This window comes from Furipterus horrens, unplaced genomic scaffold, assembly GCF_987537825.1.
Source record: "Furipterus horrens unplaced genomic scaffold, mFurHor1.1.pri manual_scaffold_5, whole genome shotgun sequence".
Classification (NCBI taxonomy): Eukaryota; Metazoa; Chordata; class Mammalia; order Chiroptera; family Furipteridae; genus Furipterus; species Furipterus horrens.
In genome coordinates, this window is record NW_028327175.1 from 135,024,114 (window position 1) to 135,046,054 (window position 21,941).

Here is a 21,941-nt window from a genome sequence, read left to right on the forward strand (position 1 = left end):
GTTCATTTGGGACAGGCTGGATTAAATAAAATTAAGCAGATAATTTATTGCAGGACTTTCCCCAGTTTTACTAGACAGATGTCCATTGTGAATCTCCAAGAGGATGATGGAAGGTGTGGTCTTCCCCAAACTCCGATGATCGTGAAGTCTTTTCTCCAGGCATCTCGCAGAGAACAAGGTTCCACAAAGCACACTTTGGGAAAGGTTGTCTTGAGTGGAATTGGAGGCGATGAGGCAAACAGAGGGGGATAGAGTCACCCTGGGCCCGTTTTCTCCTCTCGTCTAGCTGAGGCAGGATCTCAGTGGCTTGGGCAATTTATCCCACTGAATGCAGACTTACCCGACGGAGTGCTGCAAAGCCCCAGCTGCCGGCAGCTGCTCACTCACCTGGCCCAGGCTTTGGTAGAGTTCAACTTCGGTATTTCAGGGGGGACTAGACCAGCTGGAAGGACAGTCTAAAGGGGCCCTGGTGTGACAGAAAAGGGCAAGGGTCCCTCACTGTTGGTGAAAGCTGGGATCGCACAGCCTACAGGGCCACTTGGAGGCCCCCAGGCATCAGAAAGTGATGACAAGGCTGCCACTGCCTCGGAGACAGCTGTGAGGACGCAGTCTGGGTCCACAGTCCCTTTCCGCAGTCCTGAAATCCAAAACACTCTGAGAGCCTCAAGTACTTTTTTTTAAGTTAGTGGGAAAATGAATTGATAGCAAAACCTGCCCTGGGCTGGCATGAGCTATTTCTGGCTTTATTTATCCCACTTTGTGTGAATATTCATATATTTCACTGCAGAAACATTAATGTGTTTAATTATGGGGTGCCGCCCCAGTCCCTGCTGGGGGTGTTATGTAATAAACGGTATGTGCACTGTGTTACATTTCTAAAGTATGAAGGAGAAATCTAAATTTCTAAATGCCTCTGGTCCCCAAGGATTCCAATGAGGGGCATGGACCTGGGGGGAGGGGGTGCAGAGCTTCCAATGAGCAATTCAGGGGTGCCTGACCGGGGGCCAGGCTGCAGTGCAATTTCTCCTGTAATTCCCACAGCGATGCTGTAAGGGAGGGGGCCCAGGTGTCATCCCTGGCTCTCACGGAGGAAACCAAGGCTGGAGGAAAAGGAAGAACCGCCCCAGGCCCCTGAGCTCCCGCAGTCAGCGTAGCACTTGTGCCTCTGTGGGGACCGGCTTCTCTGTGCAGAGCCCCGCTGCAGCTCCTCAGCCCGTGCCTCCTCCTGAACAGACACCTCAGTCTCCGGGACCTGCTTCCTGCTCCGCTTGTGAAGAGCCTTTCCTTCCCCGGGCAGGGACAGGCTGGGCAGGATGGCTCTGCTCCACGTCATCTCCCTGGTGTCTGGCAAGCATCCCTGAGGCCAACTCCAGACCCCGCAACCTATACAGCAGCCTCCATGGTCCCCTGTGGTGTTAGGAAACCCCCGTGTGAGGCCACTCAGGGAGCACACCATTCTGTCCTCTCCTGGGCAGAGCCACTTGAGGGGTTACTCACTCACACTCACTGTCCCACATCCACTCATGGTCACACTCACACTCCCTCACGTGCGCTCACTCTTCCTCTCGCAGTCCTCACTCTTCTCAGATCCACACACTCGCTCGCACACTCTCGCTTGCTTGCTCTCACACACTCATTCTCATTCATTCATCCACCTGATCCCACGCTGACTCTAGCCAAAGCCCTGCAGTGCAGGCGGGATGCCCCTAAAGGACCTTAAGAGCATCTCATCTACGAAATGGAAATAATTATTTCTGTCTAATACCACCTCTTAGGGGGGTGCTATGCTGAACCTGTAATGTGCATGATCTCATTTATTATTCCTCATGGTAAACTTGAATGCAGTTACTGTCATCCCCATTTACAAATAACAAAACTGAGGCTCAGAGATGCTAAGCAACTTGCCCAGAGTCAACAACTGAAAACTAGAAACGGAATCTGAGTGGAACTGGGGCTGAGCCTCGGGCTTGCTTACTCTAAACTCCGAGGTCTTAACAGCTATGACACCCTGCTCCCTTCAGGCTAAACCACTGCCTCTCCCTTCGGGCTAAGCCACTGCCTCTCCCCTGGGCCAGCCAGAGAGCCAAGTCCAGGGGCTCTGTCCCCAATCCCAATCTTCCCCAAGCTCACCTCAATATGATCCTTCCTAAAGTATGAATGTTCTGGGCCTCGCGTTTACAAGAAATAAACTAAGGGTGAGGGCAGAGTGGGGAGCTCTGCTTTAGTGGTCTCAGAAGGGCCAGCGCTCCCGCCACCAAAGTTCTTCACCATGTCCCCAGAATAAAACTTCTTAGCCATGAATGAGCTTAAGGAGGCCACAGACCTCCTGCGATTACCTTGGCATGTTGGGTTGTGCAGAGTCCCTGAACTGAGGGGCCTTAGCCTCCATCCAGTTCTCAAAGGGATCAGTATCCCAAAGAGATGAAGACCACTGCCCTCTAGGGCCCTCCCAGGGCTGCCTGAGTGCTGACCCTACTGCTACCTGGTTCCCTGGGGGTGGAGGTGACAGAGTGTCAGAGCTCAACTTCCAACCCCTTCCTTGATTAGGACTTAGAGACCCACCCGGTTTCCTCTGAGACCCAAATCAGGTACTGCAGAGAATGTAGGGGGCAGCTCCCAGAGAAAAAGGAATTCCGGGTTGAGTTTGGGTGCTGAAATATTAGCAATCCTGGGATCTCCCTGGCGATGTTGAAGGACCATGTGCAGACAGTGAGGTCTGGTTGTCATGGGCCATGGTAGACACACAGTAGCAGTAGTGCTGTCTCCATAGTTCCTGAGGCCAGGCTGGCCATGCTCGTAAGTCTTGGAGTCTCTGCTCTCACTGAAAACACCCGAGTGCCCCCCAAACAGAGGAGTCTTGCCTGCTGGAGTGACGAATGGAAGGCGTGCTCACCTGGGGCAGACGGCCCATCCCCCGTGGCCGACGCCTGCCTGACCCGGCCCGTCGCCCACCGGCCCCCTTTCCTCCCTTCCCCAGGGGTGGCCACCTACACAGACAAGCTGTTCAAGTTCCGCAACGGCCGGTGGGAGGACGTCCTGAGCGACGAGGTCAACGTGGCCCGCGGCGTAGCCAGCCTCTTCGCCGGGCGCTCCGTGGCCTGCGTGGACAGGACGGTGAGTTCGCGGGTGTGCGGCAGGTCCGGGGTGGGAGCGGCACACAGCAGTGAGGGCCGGAGGGAAGCACACAGGCAGACGTCCCCAGACAGAGCGTGGCTTCCGAGAGCAGAGCCGAAGGCTGCCCCACCTCGGCAGCTCCTGGCGTCTTGCACCTGGTAGGTGCTGGAGAGTGATGGCCGAGACACGCAGGACGAGTTACAATGTCCTTTCATGTCTTTCGCTCACGGGGCCCTCCCAGCAACCAGTGAGGAAACTGGCCAGGTGCTGTTCTCCACTGGACAAGGTCGCTGAGGCCCAGCTCAGAGCAGTGACTTGCCAAGATGGGTTGGTGGCATGGCTAGGACCAGAATCAGAATCTTCTAACTCTAAACCTTGTGCCCGTCCATTCATTCAACTCATATTTAAGTGCCTACTATGTGCCAGGCATCGAGCCATGAGCCCATCACCCTGAACAAATGAAAACATGACAAAGGGCCTCATGGGTGAGTGGGAGGTTGCCACAGTGTACAAGGACTTTAGTTAATCAATAGCTCCATCAGTGCTTTCCTGCCCTGCCAATCCACCCTACTGGAAGGGTGGGGAAGAAAGGCCAAGTGAGGAGGAGAAGGAGCAACTGCAGCCATCTGCCCTATGGGGCCACCTCCACCGGGCTTGTGTCCCAGCAGCCCCAGCCAGAGCTAGAGGCTTGCTGTGAAGGTGATTTATCCCTCCTGTCACCTGCTCCCCTGCTGCCCCCTCCTTGACTTTACAAAACAGTCATCACTAAATCAGAGGCCCAGCTGCTGCCCAGCTTCCAAGGGAGAGTCTCTGGCCCCCGTTCTGGGGACTGGGGTGAAGGGGCTGGTTCATTTCAGGACTGAGATGGCACAGAGGGGATTGGGGAGCCAGCGTGAACCTCCACAGTAAGGGCCTGCGGGCTGTGGGAGAAGGCAGGTGCCAGGTATAAATACTTATTTCTTAACAAGCTGGTGCTGAGAAGAGAAGCCAAGCTGGGCTGTGAAGCCACATTTAGCCCTGACCTGAATCTCTGCCACCTGGACTCCTGCCTGGTGGGAGGGAAGGGGGAGGTGACTCTGTGAGTGGCCCCAGAGAATGGGGAGGGTCTGAGGAGTGCCAGGCCTGGCTGCTGCTGGGGGCCTCTGCCCAGTCTCCTGGCTTCCTGTCTCAGTCTTTCAGGAACAAAGCTTCCCACACTCTACTAAAGTGGGAACCTTCTCAAAGCCGGTGGGAGGGCCTGAAGGTTAATCACAAAGAGATGCACTCTCTGTCCTAACAAGGTCATCTACACACCCACACATTTAACCACAGGACAAAGGCACCATGTGAAGTGCAAAAAAATAAAAAAGGCATTGGCACACAGCACAGTAGGCGGGCACTTAGCAGCTCACTCCGGCGCTGCTCAGTCCAAGCCTCAGCCCAGTGGCTTTCTGATTCCGCCACCACCTTGGCCATCCCCGGGGCCTGAGAACTATGGAAGGGAGAAATAGGGAGAAGTCAACACTAGTATGGAAGCTGAGAGATCGGAATACAGCATGATGTAGGAAAGTGCTAGAGCAGCCATAACAATAATAGCTATCACTTATTAAACTAACAACATGCCAGCCCCTGTGCTCAGTGGTTTACAAGTATCGTCTCATTGGATCCTTATAATAAGCCCATGAGGTAGATGCTCTCATTATCCCCATTTTACAGACATGGAAAGTAAGCCTTGGAGCAATTAAGCAACTTGATCTTGGTCCCATAGCCAAGAACTGGGTCCTGCCGCTTGATAATAAACTAGATACCCTTTTACTCTTCTGCCTCTGGGTGAACCGGTATCAGACACAAATTTCTAACCACAAGTTCTAGTACAGTGTTCACTCTGCTCCTTCTTAGCCCCATAGCCCTGCCTGGGGCCTTTTAGTCTACCTGGTCAGTGGTTTTCAAAGTGTGGTCACCAACCAGCAGAATCAGCATGGTTAGAAATGTAAAGTTTCAGGCCCCATCCTATTCCACCCTCCAGACCTACCTACTGAATCAGAATTCCTGAGGGTGGGGCCTAGCAATCGGGTTTTCAACTCACCCTGCAGGTGATTCTGACCCAGGCTTGAGTTTGAGGACCATTGCACCAGGTAAACATCTCAACCCTACCTACCACCTGCTGGTCTCTCCCTCTTCCCTCCCAGCCCACATTTGTTCTCTGCCCCAAACCGGAACACTCACTGCCTGCCCTTCACCTTCAGTTGCCTCATCACTCACTCACCTTTCTGGATCCAACTCAAAGCCAATCTCTTACAAGAAGTGTTCCCTGATCAATAATGATTATGCCTCATGTTTATATAGCATTTTTATCTTTCAAAGACCTTCCTCATGCATTGTCTCATTTTATCTTCTCAACAACCCTGCCAGGAAGCAGGCAGACTATGATTCCCATTTAACATGTGAGGAGATGCAGCTGAAGGGGGTGAGGAATCTGCCCAAGGGCAAGGAGCCAGTTAGGGGTAGAGCCTGGACTAGGACCCAGACTAATAGACATAGCTCCTGGACCAAGAGCATCAGCTTCACCAGTTAAAAATGCAAATTCCAGGGGCCCACTCCAGACCTGACTCAGAAACTCTGCGGATGGAACCAGTTTCTACATTTTACCAAGCCCTTAGATTAGGCTAAATGGTGAGGCCCACTTTCCTAGACCCAAAGCTGCAGAAATATGGAACGACCTCCATCCCACCCTCCCAGCATGACTGTGGTCAAGGTCACATGAGAATTTCTGCCATCACCTACAGCTGTCACACACCTATGTTTGTCTGTTTAATCACCCCAGCAAGTGAAGTAAGGAGCTAGGTATAACTGAAATTTATAAATATCCTTATTTTTAGCAGAGTGCATTTCAGTTTATTTAGGCTTTAATTGCCCATTTGTTGATGAAATTGCTAACAGCTGGTAGGGTCGGGAACAGTTACAGTGATGGTGTACTTTCCCCTTTGGCCCCATTCATTCCCTCTTTATCCAATCATTCCACACATGTCTGCCTAGCTCCTGTGATGGGCAAGAGCCTTTCACAGTTCTCCCCTAATCACAAAGCCATGCTGTGAAGCTGTGCACCTCAAACTTCCATTTTGCATAGGGATCACCTAGAGGTCTTACAAAAATGCAGATTCTGCCCTATCTGGGTGGCCCAGATGATTGGAACATCATCCCATACACCAAAATATTGTGGGTTCAAACCCCAGTTAGGACGCATACCTATGTTGCCGGTTTGGTCCCTGGTCAGGGCACATACGGGAGGCAACTGATCAATGTTTCTTTCTCATGTCCATCCCTCTCTCTCTCTCTCTCTCTCTCTCTCTCTCTCTCTCTCTCTCTCTCTCTCTCCCCCCTCCCTCCCTCCTTTCCTCCCTCTCTCTCTCGAAAATCAGTAAACATATTCTTGGGTGAAGATTAAAGAAAAAAGAAGTAAAGGAAATGCAGGTTCTAATTCAGCAGGTCTGGGGTGGGACCTGAGAGTTCTAACATGATCTCTGATGACACCCAATGCTGCTGGTCCAGAGACCCATTTGAGTAAAACGATGTGCAAAGCATCCATTCCCAGGTAGCAGGACAGAGACTCCCAGACAACCAAAAAAGAAAGGGCGTAGAAGTCCTTAGGGAGCAGCGTTGCCACCCTCTCCCGCTTTGTCCCCTGACAGGCCTGCCTTTCATTTTACATTCCAGCAACACTGAACGAACTGCTGGTGATTTCCCTACATACATCACTCTCTGTCTCATCTCTGCCTGGAAGGTTCTTTCCCCTCCACTTCACCTGGCTGAGACTCCTCTTAGAAAACCTTTTCTGAATTTCCAATGGTGAGGTGCCCTTCCTCTGGGTTAGGAGCCCCTCTTCTGTGCACCCAGGAAATCCTGTATGCACTCTCTCAAGTGTATATATGATTGTGTGATTGTTGACGTGTCTGAATCCCCCAGGACAGCCTGAGGCCCTTCGTTGGCCTCCCCCACCAAGTGGCTCTTAACTAGCTTTCCCAGAGAAAATGGTCCCAGAGAAGAATGTCAGTGAGCAGTTAATTAGGACGGGGTTCTGCTCATGGGGGCTATTGGGTAAGAAACAGAAGCCAGCAAGAGGGTTGAAAAGAGGGCGGTGACTGAGCACACTCCTGTCTGGAACTCAGCTCTTCCTCTTGCATTGTTTTGTGTTTATGGCCTGCCTTTAAACTCAGTGAGAAGCAGCCTAAGAATGAAAACTTTGTCTTAAGTACATTTATAGCAGAGTGCCTTGCCCATAGTTAGAGCTCAAGAAATATCTACTATGTGATTAATTGGAGGGAAATGATGAAAAGGGTGAGAGGAACGCTAGAAAACTGTTTTAGAAACTGTGTGGATCTCCTGGGGGAAAGGAGGCATCCATTGAAGAAATAACATCATTATAATGACGGGCAGAAAAGAATCTTTCATCAGCAGTGTCTCGGACTATAGAAGAGAATGAGTACTGCAAGGAGGAGGATGCCAAGGAAAAATACATTTGAGACAGTGTTATAAAGGCAGAAGCAGTATAATATTTCTTTCCATAATGTGGGGAAAACAAAGGAATGGAAGAGGGAAGGAGGACCCCTGCATTTCTGAGCCTCTCCTACTACCAAAATACAGGAATGAAGAAGTGTAGGGCAGGAAGGGGGAGGGGGGGCGACTCGGGAATGTGCTTGTCATCTTGGCTGGAGTGAGCCTGAATGGGAGAGAGAGATTGAGAATAATGGGAACTGGTAGATCAATCAATCAGCAAATATTTATTGAGCAGCTATCCTGCCTGGCAGATGGAGAGAGCTCAGCTGGAGGGAGGCACATTAGAAAATTGTCTATAAAAAGGTGGTTGTGGGGGAGAGAGAGGGAGGTGTTCTTGTGGAACAGGATAGAAAGAGAAGGAGGGCGGCAGTTTTGTGGGGCTCCACGGGGCATCGTGCACTTTGTAGCCTCTGCAAGAAGCACCTCTGGGGCTGTGTGAGCGCTCAGCCTGCAAGGCTGTGCACACCAGACCCAGGGAGAAGAGCCCGACCCCAGGGAAGAGCTGTGGTCCTGCGAGAGGAAAGGCCTCAATGAGCCCAGATGGGCCCACTCACCCACCCTCCTTCCCTTCCTCCTCAGGGCTCTGGACGCTACTCTATCTACATCGCCAATTATGCCTATGGTAACGTGGGCCCTGATGCCCTCATTGAAATGGACCCCGACACCAGTGACCTCTCCCGGGGCATTCTGGCGCTCAGAGATGTGGCTGCTGAGGCGGGGGTCAGCAAGTACACAGGTATGCAGAGTGATACAGAGGCTGCGAGCTGGAGGGATTGGGGGCTGGGGCTGGGGGACAGGCCTCGAAAGGCTGGGTCTAGGTCTTCAGAGACCACAGGAGCGGATAGGTTGGTGTCCCTGGAAAGGGAGGATGAAGACTATTTCATTCCACCACCCGCTGAAGCCTCCTCCAATGCTGCCTCTTCAAGGGTTGATGAGCTACCTGGCCAATGTGGGCTTTAGGGGGCCCCTTGGGGTACATCAGACATGGGATCTGAATGCTATAACACCATCCTGTCCCTGGACCCTCTTGCCCTATTCCGTGCTGTGACCCAAATGATGGGTGAACAGGTTCTGTAGGAGCAAACTGACAAGTCACAACAGCTGAGATTTAAAGCATTCTTTCTTGCCAAACAGCAGATGAAATTATTTACTTACACATAAGCAGCCAGGAATTGAGTGCTAGCTAAATCCCTAAGCTTCAGCTGGGTCCCATCTCGGATAACTGAGCTCAAAGAACTGTGTCCTTGTTCCAAAACCTCTCCAGCGCTTTTTTGGAAGGCAAGATTGCCCCACACCTTTCTGGATGGGGGACCTATGGTCAGAGTCTCCGACACAGAGGTCTCTCTAGGGAAGGCAGTTTTTTTTATTCTGGCATGGCTGCTGCCTAAACTCTGATAATCTGCAAATAGACTGCCAGTGGCAGAGCCATCCAGTTCCTGTCTGGGGTGCCAAAAGTCAGGAAGCCAGGGCTGTGCCCATGAACTTCAGCCTCACATGAACTTCATCCTTGCTCACGCCGCCCTTTGGACTTAGAACTCCTCTCGTTGCTTGACTTCCCAATATATCCATCCCAGTGGGCACTGCAGACTTCCAAAGGGGCAGCCTGCCTGAATCCAAATCCTGGGGCTGGGGGGATACCTGTCATTGGGGCTGATCTCTGCCTCCAGACACGTAGGTAGTGACATAATTTCAAAGTCCTCCCCAGAAAGGGTTGTCACAGCCTCCTCTGAGTTTACAATGCCTTTCTCTAGCCAACTTTTCACCTCGGTGAAAGGGGGAGATTGATGTTGGCCTGTCTGACAAAGTTTGTGGGGACATATGACTAGACAGTAAAATAGTTTGCACAGCTCAAACCCCATCAAAGCCCTGCAGAGCTCCACACGTGAATGTGCAGCAGCAAAGCTGAGTGTCAGTTATAAACTATGTTTTCCCGGGAAAAGGTATAAACATGCAGGAGCTTCAGCCCAGATTTGTACCATCAGTTTTTCTGAATAGGTCCCAGTTCTGTGCACTGGGCTGGCTTAGCAATTAAGTGCCTTGATCTGCAGAAGGAGGAGGATGGGCTGGGGCAATGTAGCACTTGAAAATGATGAGATAGAAGGGAGGCGAGGTCTGGGAGAGAGGGTTATATACAGAATAAAAGAATCCAGGAGGTTGTAGCTGGGTTTGAGCGTGAAGGGGACATTGTTCACACTGGCTGGGCTGGCAGGGGCACTGGCAGGGACTGAGGAGCGGGGAGGAGCGGACCAAGAGGAGACAGCTGAGGAGCATGCATGGGGGTGGGAGCACCGCGGCCAAGTGTGCCTGGCTGTGCTGGAAGTACAGGGCAGCTCAGGGAGGGGACGCAGCACACAGGCAGGCCAGGGCAGCTGGCATACCCAGAAGACACGTTAGAGCAGCTCCGCAGACTTCCAAAAGCCATTTGGCTGAAAGAACCTATTTGGCCCACCAAGTTACTAGTATGTCTGCCTGCCTTCCCCAGCCTACCCTTTCCATGCCTGCCAAGCCCCCCCAACTCTACCCTGCAGTCCCCTTTGTCATTCTGTTAACAACTCATGGACACCTGGCTGGAAAACTAGCCCAGAGCACTCCCCTGAATCCGAGGGATGGATCCCCAAATGTAAGGACCACCCCCCAGCCCAGCCTGATTGCTGAGGCTCTGGCAGGGGCCAGCGCTCAGCTCCAGGCTGGTGCCATGGGGCCTAGGAAGGGTGAGGAAGTGGGCAGTGAAGTGTGGGCCCTGAGCAGGCTGGGGGAGGGGGGAGCAAGCCATGCCCAGATGTGCAGTCCTGGAGCCACAGGTCCCCAGAACCAAGCCACACACAGCACCCACCTGCTGGACAGAACTCAGAGCACTTCCCATTTTACAAAAGAACAAACGGAAGTCCAGAGACAGAAGCGGCTTGCCCAAGGTCACACCGGAGGGTGCAGAGATACTAGTAGTTAGAGCCCCCCATCCCCTGATGTCTAAACTGCCACAACCAGCTGACCTTTCTGATGACCTCCAGCTTGAGAATCCTGCTCCATTCTGCAAGACAGGAGCGCTGGGGGAGGAGGAAGGCCCCGCACCCACCGGGAACGCAGCCCCAGGGACTGGCACTCAGACTTGCGTTGCAGTCCCCGGTTTTTGTGGCTGAAGCAGCTGCCTGGCCTGGGGTGCTCAGGACAGCGACGGCGGCCCGGTGACCCTATCGGCAGGCCAGGATGATGGTGCTGCCCACGCTGGCTGGCTGCCTCCTCCAAAGGGGGAGGGGAGGCCTCCTCTCCAGATTTCCGTTGCTGCTGGCGGCTGCTGCTCTCCTGGGTCACAGTGCCATCTAGTGGCCAGTGTGCCCGCTCTCTGGGGACGCGGGTAACTCGAGGGCCCCTGGAGGGCAGCGTTGGTAGAGCCACTGGTGCTGAGTTGAGCCGAGGCAAGGCCACTCCCCATGGTTTCTGCTTTGATGGGAATCCCAAGCCATGGCTTCCCCAGCTGCCTGCAGCCTCTTGGAGCCTGGACAGTGCCAGGAACAACCCTTCAGGGGGATTCCTGAGAACTGGTGCTCCCCATGGCAGAGGGCCTGGCGTGGAGTCCCAGGAGGGGAAAAGTGGAGACTAAGAGGTCTGCACTGCCTCTGGGGCCCCAGTGTCCCTTAGCCCCTGTGAGCACCTTGAACTGACCATCTAACAGAGCTGCTAACAGGCCAGTTTCTGGAGCCAGAGTGCTGAGTGTAGAGCCTACCCCCACCATGTCCTGTCCAAGCAGCAGAGGAGGCAAGATTATCACCCTCTGTGGGCCTCAGTTTTCTCACCTGCAAAATGGGGGTGTTGTGAGAATGAAAGGAGGTAAATATGGGATGTGCCTGGCACGGGGCCTAGCACCAAGGCAGCGCCCACCAAGTGCAGCCGACAGCAACAGCCTCCTCCCCTGAGGTCCGCCCCCCACCCCCCCAGGATGCCAGGGCCCCTGCTGGGCATCTCCTGAGGGTAGGGAGCACCATGCTGGGCACAGGAAGCAGAAAGCATGCGGTCGCGGGCCCTGCCCTGGAGGCGTTCCCCATGGATCTCAGAGCCTGCCCTCCAGCCCTGGAGGCACACATGGGCCGCTTTAGCCCTGTGGCCTCTGGAATCCATCTCTCTCCCCATCTCTCTGACCCTGCCTCCCCTGAATGCCCCTTCTCCCCAGGTCCTCTGCATTTTGGCCTCACCCTTTAAGGGAGCATCTGTCTGGGCTGCAAAGTGGTGATTAAAGAAGTCTTAAAAGACATTTGGAAAGAAAATGGAGGTGGATTTATGTTGTTGGGTGGGGAGTCTCACTGTTGGCTGGGAGCAGTGCAGAGCAAAGTGGAGGGAAGATCTGATTTATAGGAAGTCATTATTGGAGGAGACAGAGATGCCTAAAGCCCAGCTGAGGCCTTCTGGCACATCCCCACCACCCGGCTCTAGAGAGGTGACCAGGGGCGGCAGAGTGGGGACTGCAGAGCCTCGCAGCTTCAGAGGAGGGCACTGGCCTTGCAGCGGGAGTGCAGCCAGATCTGACAGTGGGGGACAGTCAGGGCTAGAGTGACAGCCTCCTCAGCCAGGACCCTGGGCCCCTGCCAGGGGTACCCAAAGCCTTAGGATACACAGGCTGATAGCTCTTGATGATTGACAAGAAGGGACATCACTTTTCTTTCTTTTTTTTACAACAAATACAGATAAGTCACACAATACAAATTCAATCTCAATACATATTTTCTTCAGCGAAAATATGAGATTTTTTTTAAATGGCAAGCCTTTGGTTGGCTACTCTAGGCCTCTCCAGAAGTAAAGATGGCCCCTCTGTGGAGAGGGACTTGAGTAGGAATGTCTGAGCGTGGCGAGGTGAGATAAACGTGGTCAATCCCTGCTACAACAGTCACCAGGAGAGCTGTTTCTGCTGCTGCTTTACCTGCCTTCTCTCCTGAAACAGCTTCTTCTTGCCCCTCACTGCCTGGGGGCGAGGGCGCACAGTGAGGATCGACTTCCCTCCTGTAACACCCTGGATGCCCAAGGTGTGGGAACCCCCACCCAGCAGGGAGATGCTAGAGCCTGCCCTCCTACTCACCTGCCCCCCGGCATCCTGCAGGGGCGGGCAGGGAGGACTGGGGGAGCAGTGCAAATGCCCTTGTGTAATACCCCGTACGCTTGTACATGCAGAACCCTGCCCGGCATCTGATACTCACAGAGGTTTTCGAGGGGGAGGGGGGAGCATGGCAGGGGACAGGCAACACTAGCACCAACACAGCATTACCACGTGGTAGAACTTTCAGGAAATGTAGGATGAGACACCCTGTTACCATCCCACCCTTACCCTCACACCCCCTTCTCCAGCACACACAGACGTACACGCACACTGCCCATTTCTCCACCCACCCCTGCATTTTCTAGTGCCGTTGCTAGGCTTTTACAATACCTTGGATGTCCTTGGCAGCCTGCAGGCCCTGGCACCCACCAGCATCCTATCCTATCAAGGGCTCAGCAGACTGCTCACAGGTCCAAGTTCGCGGCCAACAGGCCTCCCCTTGGCCCCCATGGTGCTGAGTCTAGATGGGCCCAGATTCCACTCCCAACCGTGGTTATCCCGTGGCCCAGCCTGGAGGATGCACCGAGGAGCAGAGGTGGAAGGAGCCTTGGAGATCTTCTCATTCCCTGACTCATTTCACAGGGAGTGAGACCAAAGCCTGGAGAGCACACTTCCCAAGTTCCTGTGGTGAGAAGGGCGGCACAGGCAGGGCCAGAACCTAGAGCGCTCTCCTTAGCACAGAGACTCCCCCTGCCTCTTGGTCCCTGGGTCCTCGGGCCCGCAGTCAGGGGCGGTTCAGCAGCACACACCCACTTCCTACAACCTCTCTTTCCCCTCCTCGCCCCACCACCCCATGCCCCACGCCCCTGTGCACTGGCCCAGATGTGGTCTGAAAGATGGGTCACAGCACCCAAACTGGACTTGAGTCTGCATCATCCAAGTGCAGCGTTCAGAGGTTGAGGAGTGCAATTCTTGAGGGTGAATGAGGCTGCCACATGGGGCTCAGGCCCAATGAGCAGGTCATCAAAGGGGGTGCCAGACTGTGGCAGGAGGGAGAGGGGGCCAAGGGGACACAATTTCCCCTATAACTCCACCTCTCCCACCCAGCCTAGTGGACAGAGAAGCCTTCGGGAAGGGGTGGGCAGGGAGCAACATTTACACCCAACAGCAGAACCAGGAGGCTTTTGAAGGCATATTATTCACCCAGCAGGTGGGAAATAGTCCCAACTAATGACTGTGTGGCACCTGACATTTTCCAAGGTACCTTCCAAAAACCAGTTGACTTACTATTTATGGCAGCTCTGAGAAAGGGCTGTTATTGTTTTCAGTCTTTCTCCTATGAGAAAGCAAGATTCCTGAAAGATCCATTGGCATGCCCAAGGTCACACAACTTGAACTTTCTGATCCTCAGTCTTTCCTGCCACTGGTGCTTCCTCTCAAGTCCCAACTGGGGCGCTGCTTGTCCCCGAGGACTGCCTGCCTCAAGTGCATAAGAATTCATTAATGTAAAACATTGGCTGCTGTGGGTCAGTGAATTTAGCACCAGCCTGTGAACTGAAAGGTCCCCGGTTCAATTCCCTCTCAGGGCATGTGCCTGGGTTGCGGGCCTGGTCCGCAGTTGGGGAAGTGTAAGAGGCAACCAACTGATGTCCCCCTCATAGGTTTCCCTCTCTTTCTCTCTCTCTCTCTTCCTCTCTCAAAACTTTAAAAATAAAATCTTTTAAAAAAGAAAAGAATTCATTGATGTTAAGTGGAGTTTAACTGTCTATTGGGACATCATTCTCCAAGGCCAAATGGTGTTCCTAACTGCCCCCTGAGTAGCCCCTTAAGGTATGTGCTAAACCTTAGAAAGGGGAGGACAGGGAGGGTGTGACAGAAAAGGGGGAAAGGCTAGGGAGGAGGGGAAAGGTTCAGGTAAAAGACACTTGCTGAGTAAGCAGCCTCTGTCATTGACCAGGCAGGAATGGGAGTATCAGGGTATGCTTAGGGTGGATGGATCTTATTGGTTTAAATATTTACATGATCAACCTAGGAGGACAGTTTCCCCTGCAGCACCAGTGAGGGGTGCAAACACCTGGCTGCCCCTGCCTTAGTCCCCAGTTTGGCCCCTCCACCTGAGGCTGCTGGAGCTCGTGCCCAAGAGGCCAGCTCCCCAACTATCAGCCCACCTGCTCCCCAACTATGCAGCGAACATGCCAAGGAGTTGTGGGTAACATCTCTGTTATGGTCTGATTGCCATGGCAATAAATTGTCACTAATTAGTAGTGTGGTTACCATGGCAATTTTCTAGTAATTACAGGTTACAAATGGTGCAAGGCTTCAACCCAACCCAATTAGTTAATTAGAAAGATTTAGAAATTTGTCCAAGAGGGAAATAACCTGCTTTGTAGAAAATGAAGGGAATGTGTCACAGCTTGGGAGCCAGAGGCAGAGAGGAAATTGGAAGATGCTGGAGCAGAGGAGGAAGAATGGAGTTGTGTGGCGGCAAGTCCTGGAGCCCCACCTGGAATTTACAGGGGCCCAGGCAAGGCCAGCGGTTTCTCACTAAGGCCTGCTACTGAGCTGGAGTCTGGCAGGACCAGGGCAGGGACAGCCGCCAACAGCCACTCAGCAGGTCCTCTTTGAAGGGGCAGAAGTGGTGCCCAGGTTGTGGCCCAGTACCCCTCCCTACTGACTTTAAAGGAAAGGTGTCAGAGAGCTTCCCACCCCTCACTGTGGCTGGCCTAATGAAAAGCGCTTGTCGCATCTTGGATGTTGCTCCCCAGCAGCATTGTGGACTTAGTGGCTTCGTTTATGAGGCTTGAGGCTCTCTTTGAGAGCAAAAAAGATTTCCTAGGAAGAATCTGGGAGCCACCGGGCCCAGAATGTGTTGCCAAGGAGCCCCCACCTGCCGCATCCCTTCCCCTGTCCCCAAACACTGGCTCTGGTGGTCAGGCTCCATTTATTTACATAGGTAAGAAAGGCCCAATGATTTCCTTCAGGGGCATCCCTCAGAGGACAGGAGAGCCTGGGGACCAAGAGAACCTCCATCCCAAATTGGCCCAGAGGCCGCAGGCAGCAGGGCACCTGGCCCAACATCACTCAAGTCTGCCTTAGCTCTCATTTATTTTTTTTTAAATCAAGTTCTTCTGAGAGCTCTGGTAACTATTCTTAGAGTACGGAACAGCTCTTTATTGCAGTACTTGCCAGAATTTACTGTGTACAGAAACCACCCAGAGGTCCTGTTAGAATGCAAGGCCTGGCTAGGCAGGGACCCGAGGGTGAGCACTCTAACAGGCTGCGAGGTGGCGCCGCTGCCATGGGTCCACGGGCCTGACTCTGAGTAGCAAGGTGGTACAATTCACAAAGCCTGTTCACCTCACTTGATCCTCTCTAAAACCCTGAAATAACAAAAGCAGGTCACGCTAGTCCCATTTTGCAGATGAAGGAACTGAGGCTAAGAGGGTAATGCAAGCTGCCCAAGGTCACATGGTCTCATAAAAAGCCAAGCTGGGGCTAGAACCCATGTCCTCATCCTGGTCAGGCTGTTTCCTGCACGTTATTTCCAGTGTTTGGGGGTGTGGTTTTCCGGGCTTTATTTGAACCCCACTGGTAGGGGTGGTTTGTTCAAGAAGTCTTGAGATTGGACATGTTGACATGAATAGCCTAAAGTGATCTTGGAGACTTCAGACTTTAATGTATGTTGGCTGGATTTCTGTCTTTTTTTTTTTTTTTTTTTAATACACTTCACTGGAATTTTCCCTTTTAAACTAAAGAAACAATTCTGTTGGAACAAGTGAAACAATATGAAGACATTCACAAAAAAGGCCAACCACCATTTCTTCTTCCCGCCCCAAATCTTACCTCACCCAGTAGCCACGGGAGCTCAGGTGTAGCCTTTCTCAGTTTTCCCCAAGCTGGTACAAACATGTTCAGGAATATTGTGTATTTTTATTTTATTTTTAAGAAAAGTAAGATCACGCAATATGATTACTTGGCAAATTGCTTTCTACTTAAAAATATGTCGTGGGCACTCCTCCAAGTCAATGCAAATGGATCTACACCGTCTTTTTAGTAGTTATAGAACAGTTCGTCAGATAGATGCACCATAATCCAAAGCCAGTTTCTGCTGATGGACATGCAGGTTGTTCCTAAGTCAAACAAAGCAAGGTAAGCATCTTTGTACCTATAGCTGGAACCTATTCCTATAAATTCCTAGAGCAGAAACTCACCCTGTGTCCTGACCAGAGTGTGTGTGATTCGGGTTGTGGGTGGGGTTGTCAGGGACACCTGTAACTTGACCAAGATGTTGTGGGTAGAGCAGGGCTTAGGGATTATTGTAATTCAGCCCTCTCTGTGTTCCTCAGTTAGTGGTATCAATCCTTTGGCACAAAGTGGCCTGGTCTTGCTCCTCCCTAGCCTCAACATCTGCGTGGTCACCATCCACATGGGTTTGTGGGACTTCAAGCCCAGATCTTGGCTCAGGGAAGCCTCTGGAAGGTCAGAATCCCCTCCCCCATCCCAACCCCAGGCTATTCTGAGGCATCACTAGCGCAGCTCCTTGCAGGCCTCGGAGGCAGCCACCTCCTCCACGCAGAACTGGGGCTTTGCTTCTGCCACTTACTGAGGGTCAATGTCCTCTCCTAGGAGGCCGGGGTGTCAGCGTGGGCCCCATCCTCAGCAGCAGTGCCTCCGATATCTTCTGTGACAACGAGAATGGGCCCAACTTCCTCTTCCATAACCGGGGCGATGGCACCTTCACGGATGCGGCAGCCAGCGCTGGTGAGTGTAGCCGCTGCCTGGGTCCCTCGGCCCCGCACGCCTGCAGGGGACTCTGGGCTGCCCAGCCCCCTCGAGCATGACCCCACAGGCCTCAGGGAGAGAGAGACAAGGCATCCTCTGCCCTACACAGGGAAACATTGCCTGTTATCTCCAACTGCACACGCCCCGCCATGGCTCAGGCCTCAGGGGGTGTTCGCTGCTGGGCACAGGGGGCCTGGAGCTCCTGACTCTTATTCATTTTCCAGCAGCTGGAATTGGCCCATGTCCCCTTGAGTCCTGCTTGAGTCTCAGCATCAATTTCCCCGCCAAGCTGCCTCTGTCCATTTCCCCTCCCCATATTTATCTTAAGCATTTAGTTCAATCCAATACCATTTTACTGAGCTTCTGCTAACTGCCAGGTTGGTGCTAAGAGCTAGAGATGCTGACCTGAATGATATTAAGACCTCTCTAGCTGCCCTTTCACACACACAAGGCACTGATATTCTAGAAGGGGAAAATAGACAAAGAAACAAATAGCTATAGTAAAAAAGAGAATAAAATCCACTCAAAATAGTGCTCTAGGGTCCCAGCTCTTCTCCCCCTTGTCCCTTTGTGCTCACCCCTCATCTACCTCAGGGCCTTTGCACCTGCTATTCTCCCTCCCTGAAGTGCCCCTCCCCCTTGTCTATCTGCAGAACTTGTTATCCTTCAACACTCAGCTCACATGTTACCTGCAGAGTCTTTCCTGCCTCTCTCTGTGCCATTGAACAGAGATTGGCACGACCGCCTCTGTGTTCCTGCTGCCCTTGCATGTACCTCTCACTCAGGCTTTCACATCGCTTTAACAATCTCTCTGTGTCTCCAAGGACTGGGCTCTGTACTATGCATTCTTGACACAATGCTTGGCATGCAGTGGTCACCCAGTAAATTTTGCCAAATGACAGACTGGACACAATAAAACTTGATGGATGTAGCCAGTCTGCCCTTCAACCATTTCTCCCTGTGCAGGCTCTCCCCACCTTGCCGATGAGTGAAAGGTTTAATTTCACCTCCTTCCTGGTGGCCTAGGGACGCACTCTGGCCTCTGAAAGAAGATGAGCAGGGTCCCAGAGACATGGATCAAAGGCCCGACAAGCCTGCTAGTGCTGGCAGGAGCATCAAATCCCTGAGCCTGTGTCAATCTAGTCTCCATGACATACGAGTCCCTCCTCCCCCAGCTCTCTGCTCAGAGTTCCCATTGTGAGCACCCACCCCACCCACCCACTCACACATTTGTAGCCAGGCAGCTCCCCTGGTCTGTCCTCCCCACAGCTCACCCCTCCTAGAGCTATGTACTCTGGCAGCAAATTTTCTCATTGCTGAAAAATCATAAGATGAAGGCGAGGTGGTGGTGGAGAAGAGCTGGAGGATTTGATAAGGTGTTAAAGGGACGGAAGCAGAGGTGAGTGAACAAGTTGGAGTGGGAGAAGGTAGCAGGCGGGAGGAGAGAGGAAAGGTGCAAGGCCCGTAATTGAAAGTCAGAATGATTGCAGGGGTTTAACAAGACATGTCAAGAGGGCATTCATCACCCAAACAGATGCTGCTGTGAAATGCAGCCTGGTACCGATTATTCCCGTGAAAGGGAACCAGCTCCTTGTCAAGGTGCCTCGTAGGTAGGAGAGAAATGGGCCAACACAAAAGGCCACCGACATTAGGGCTGGGGAGTTTTGCAGAGAATTAATGGATTATTAATCCTAGAGGCTGGAAGCTACCCCCACTTCTTTGCAAACCTTTCTCAAGCCTGGGTCTCACTGCCTCTCCTCCCCTATCTCCCTCCCCCATCCTTCACCCCTACTCCCATCCCCCAAGAGGATGCTCAACCTCCAGGGTTCTTGGGGAGCACCCTTACCTTCTCCTGGCTCCCATCCTCAGGATCTCTGTGTTTGCAGCTGGCAAGAGCTCCCCATTCCCTAGGGTCTGTGATCCCCCCTCCATTATATTGTCCTGTCACCTGCCATTTCTGAAGACCTGATGACCCATAGCAGTTTGTCCTCTGAAAGAGTCAATGGGGGTATTTAGAGCTGCATCCACCACCTCTCAGCTCTGCGCTTGGCCGGAGGGAAATGTCTGCCTTGGGCACCCAGTAGGTCAGGACATTCCTTCTGGAAAAGCCACCCTCCATCCTCCCCCAGGACTAGCTCAGCCCCACTGGCTACTAGCAGGTTCAGGAACAACATGAGCAGGTGGCATTGGACACACCAGCTTCCCTTCCCAGATTTCACAAGGCACACTCTTGGTTTCTCTGTCAAGGTGAGGTATTTCCTCTGCTGTCGCCAATGTCCCAAGTTGCCTTCTAGTAAATTATTTATGTCCCTTTATTTATTCAGTAAGTATTTACCAAAACTACTAAGCCTCCACAGGCAATGAGATAGATGCTGTGTGAATACAAGGGAATAAGAAGACAGTCTCTGACTTCATGGGGCCTAAGGTCTAGGAGGAAATCAACGCTAAGCAACTAAACCCCAGAGGACATATGACCTGCACAATGAAGGAAAAGAATGGTGGGCTGTTAGGGTGAATAACAGGGCGGATAGGAGGGGCTGTTTTCATGAGAGTGGTCAGGGAAGGCTTCCCTGAGGAGGTGACATTGTGGCTAATAGCAGAATTAAAACAAGTAGCCAGGGAACCAAGAGGCAGGAAAAGAACATTCCGGGAGAGACCAGCTTGGGCAAATACCCCGAAGCTAGAAAAAGCGTGGTTCATTTGAGGAATGAAAGGAACACAGGGTGGCCAGTCCTTAGGAGTAAGAGGGAGAATGGTACCAGATAAAACCCAGATAAGGTAGACAGGGACCTTGTCCTCCCCAGGCAGCAATTTGAACTTGACCCAAGAGCACTGGGGAGCCACTGAGAGATTTAAGCAAAATATGGCTGGTCAACTTAATGTGCCCCAGTGTCAGTGTTGGGGTGACTGGGCAGAGCTTCAGTCCTTAAAATTTTCACTGGTCTCCCCCTCTCCATGCTACCCCAAAACTGAGTAAAAATAATGTGCTTGCTGGGCAAATGATGCATGAAGACAAGTGCCTGGTTCCTTTTGCAGCTGGACAGCCATCCCACCTCCCATTCCTATGGAAAAATGCTGAGGCCACAGCTGCATCTCTCCGCCTGCTCCCAGGAGGGCAGGGACAGCAGAGGGTCGCCCTCTCTTGCTGTACTTCATGGAGCCCCAGGAAGGTGAGTGTTTCTGGAGCCTGCAAGGGCACTGACCTGAGGGCTCCCGCCTTTCCTCCCAGGTGTGGATGACCCCCACCAGCATGGGCGAGGTGTCGCCCTGGCTGACTTCAATCGTGATGGCAGAGTGGACATCGTCTACGGCAACTGGAATGGCCCCCACCGCCTCTATCTGCAGATGAGTGCCCATGGGAAGGTCCACTTTCGGGTAAGAAGGGACCTCGCCCTCCCACGCCTCTCCCTTCTGCCACCCGACACTGTGAGTGGCCCTGGCAGGTCCTGGGGATGCAGCCCCACTTGTGCCTCCCACCAGGCTGAGAAGAGGCCTGTGGCTCCTTCTGCAGAGCCTGGGGGTGCGGGTGGTGAGGAACAAGGAATGTATTGTAACATCTTGGGGCAAGGACAGACCCCAGCCTGGGCTGCTGTAACATCTCTAGTAGCCGGAGCAGAGATGGCCAATGGCAGAGGAGGGACAGCAGCCCCCGAAGGTGGATAGGGCCAAGGAGGTTCTGTGAGGGGCACTTCATTCTCTGGGTGGGGGCGTTTTTCCTGGTGGCTCTTGGAAAACCTGATCTGTAGCCTCTGCCTGAGCTTTCCAAATTGCGGTTCTAGGCAAGGGTACAGTGGGGCATGGGGGTGTGGGTAAATTGAAGCCACAGAGATCCAACAGATGCCCCCTAAGGACAAATGGCAGGGGGAGGCCAGACCACTCTCTATGCCCCCGATTTGAGCTGTCAATAGACTGTGATGCCAAGAATTCTTCAAAGGGGCTGCTTGGTGACAATAATGGAGGTGCCACTAGTCTGAAGAACTTGAGTTTGGGGCCTTCTCAAGAAGGGCAATGGAGGACAATGGATTGCTGAAGCTGATCTCGGGGAGTCAGGATTGTTCTTGAGGTACCTGGGTCTTGCCAAAAACCCCTACAGGACTGAGAAAGTTCCAGCATTTGCCTGAGGTTTGATGGTTCCAGGGAAGTCCCCAGGAACCTTGTGTATGTTTGACGACCCTACAGGCAGCCACCTTGGGGTGCTCAGGCCCAGCTGCTTGCTCCCTGCCGAGGCTTGGGAGCCAGGTCTCTGGGTGGGGAGGAGGCACGCCCTGAACTCAGGTCACTGATCCTGGGATCTCGGATGATCTTCATCTTTTATTCAGCTTTTTGTTCTAACCCAGGTTCTCAACCAGTGACAGTTTTGCCCCCACTAAAAAACACGGAACAATGTCTTCTTGGTTGTCACCAATGGGACAGAAGGTGTTAGTAGCATCCAGTGTGCAGAGGCCAGGGGTGCTGCTAAACATCCTACAATGCACAGGACAGCCCCACA

At 52.8% G+C, this 21,941-nt stretch overlaps 1 protein-coding gene and 1 long non-coding RNA gene across 2 annotated transcripts in view; one reads left to right on the forward strand and one right to left on the reverse strand.

Moving 5' to 3' along the window:
• CRTAC1 (cartilage acidic protein 1) overlaps positions 1-21,941 on the forward strand; it is a 136,116-nt gene that overhangs the window by 93,660 nt on the left and 20,515 nt on the right. The window contains exons 4-7 of the mRNA XM_090277866.1: positions 2,978-3,114; positions 8,227-8,383; positions 17,297-17,431; positions 20,682-20,827. Of these exons, the coding sequence (XP_090133992.1) occupies positions 2,978-3,114; positions 8,227-8,383; positions 17,297-17,431; positions 20,682-20,827 (575 nt within the window). The remainder of the gene's footprint in view (positions 1-2,977; positions 3,115-8,226; positions 8,384-17,296; positions 17,432-20,681; positions 20,828-21,941) is intronic.
• Positions 22-10,881, reverse strand: LOC150009885 (uncharacterized). The gene is made up of 3 exons (XR_016511211.1): positions 10,638-10,881; positions 2,992-4,585; positions 22-466 (listed from the first exon to the last, which is right to left on the reverse strand). It is a non-coding gene; the product is annotated as an uncharacterized LOC150009885 (long non-coding RNA).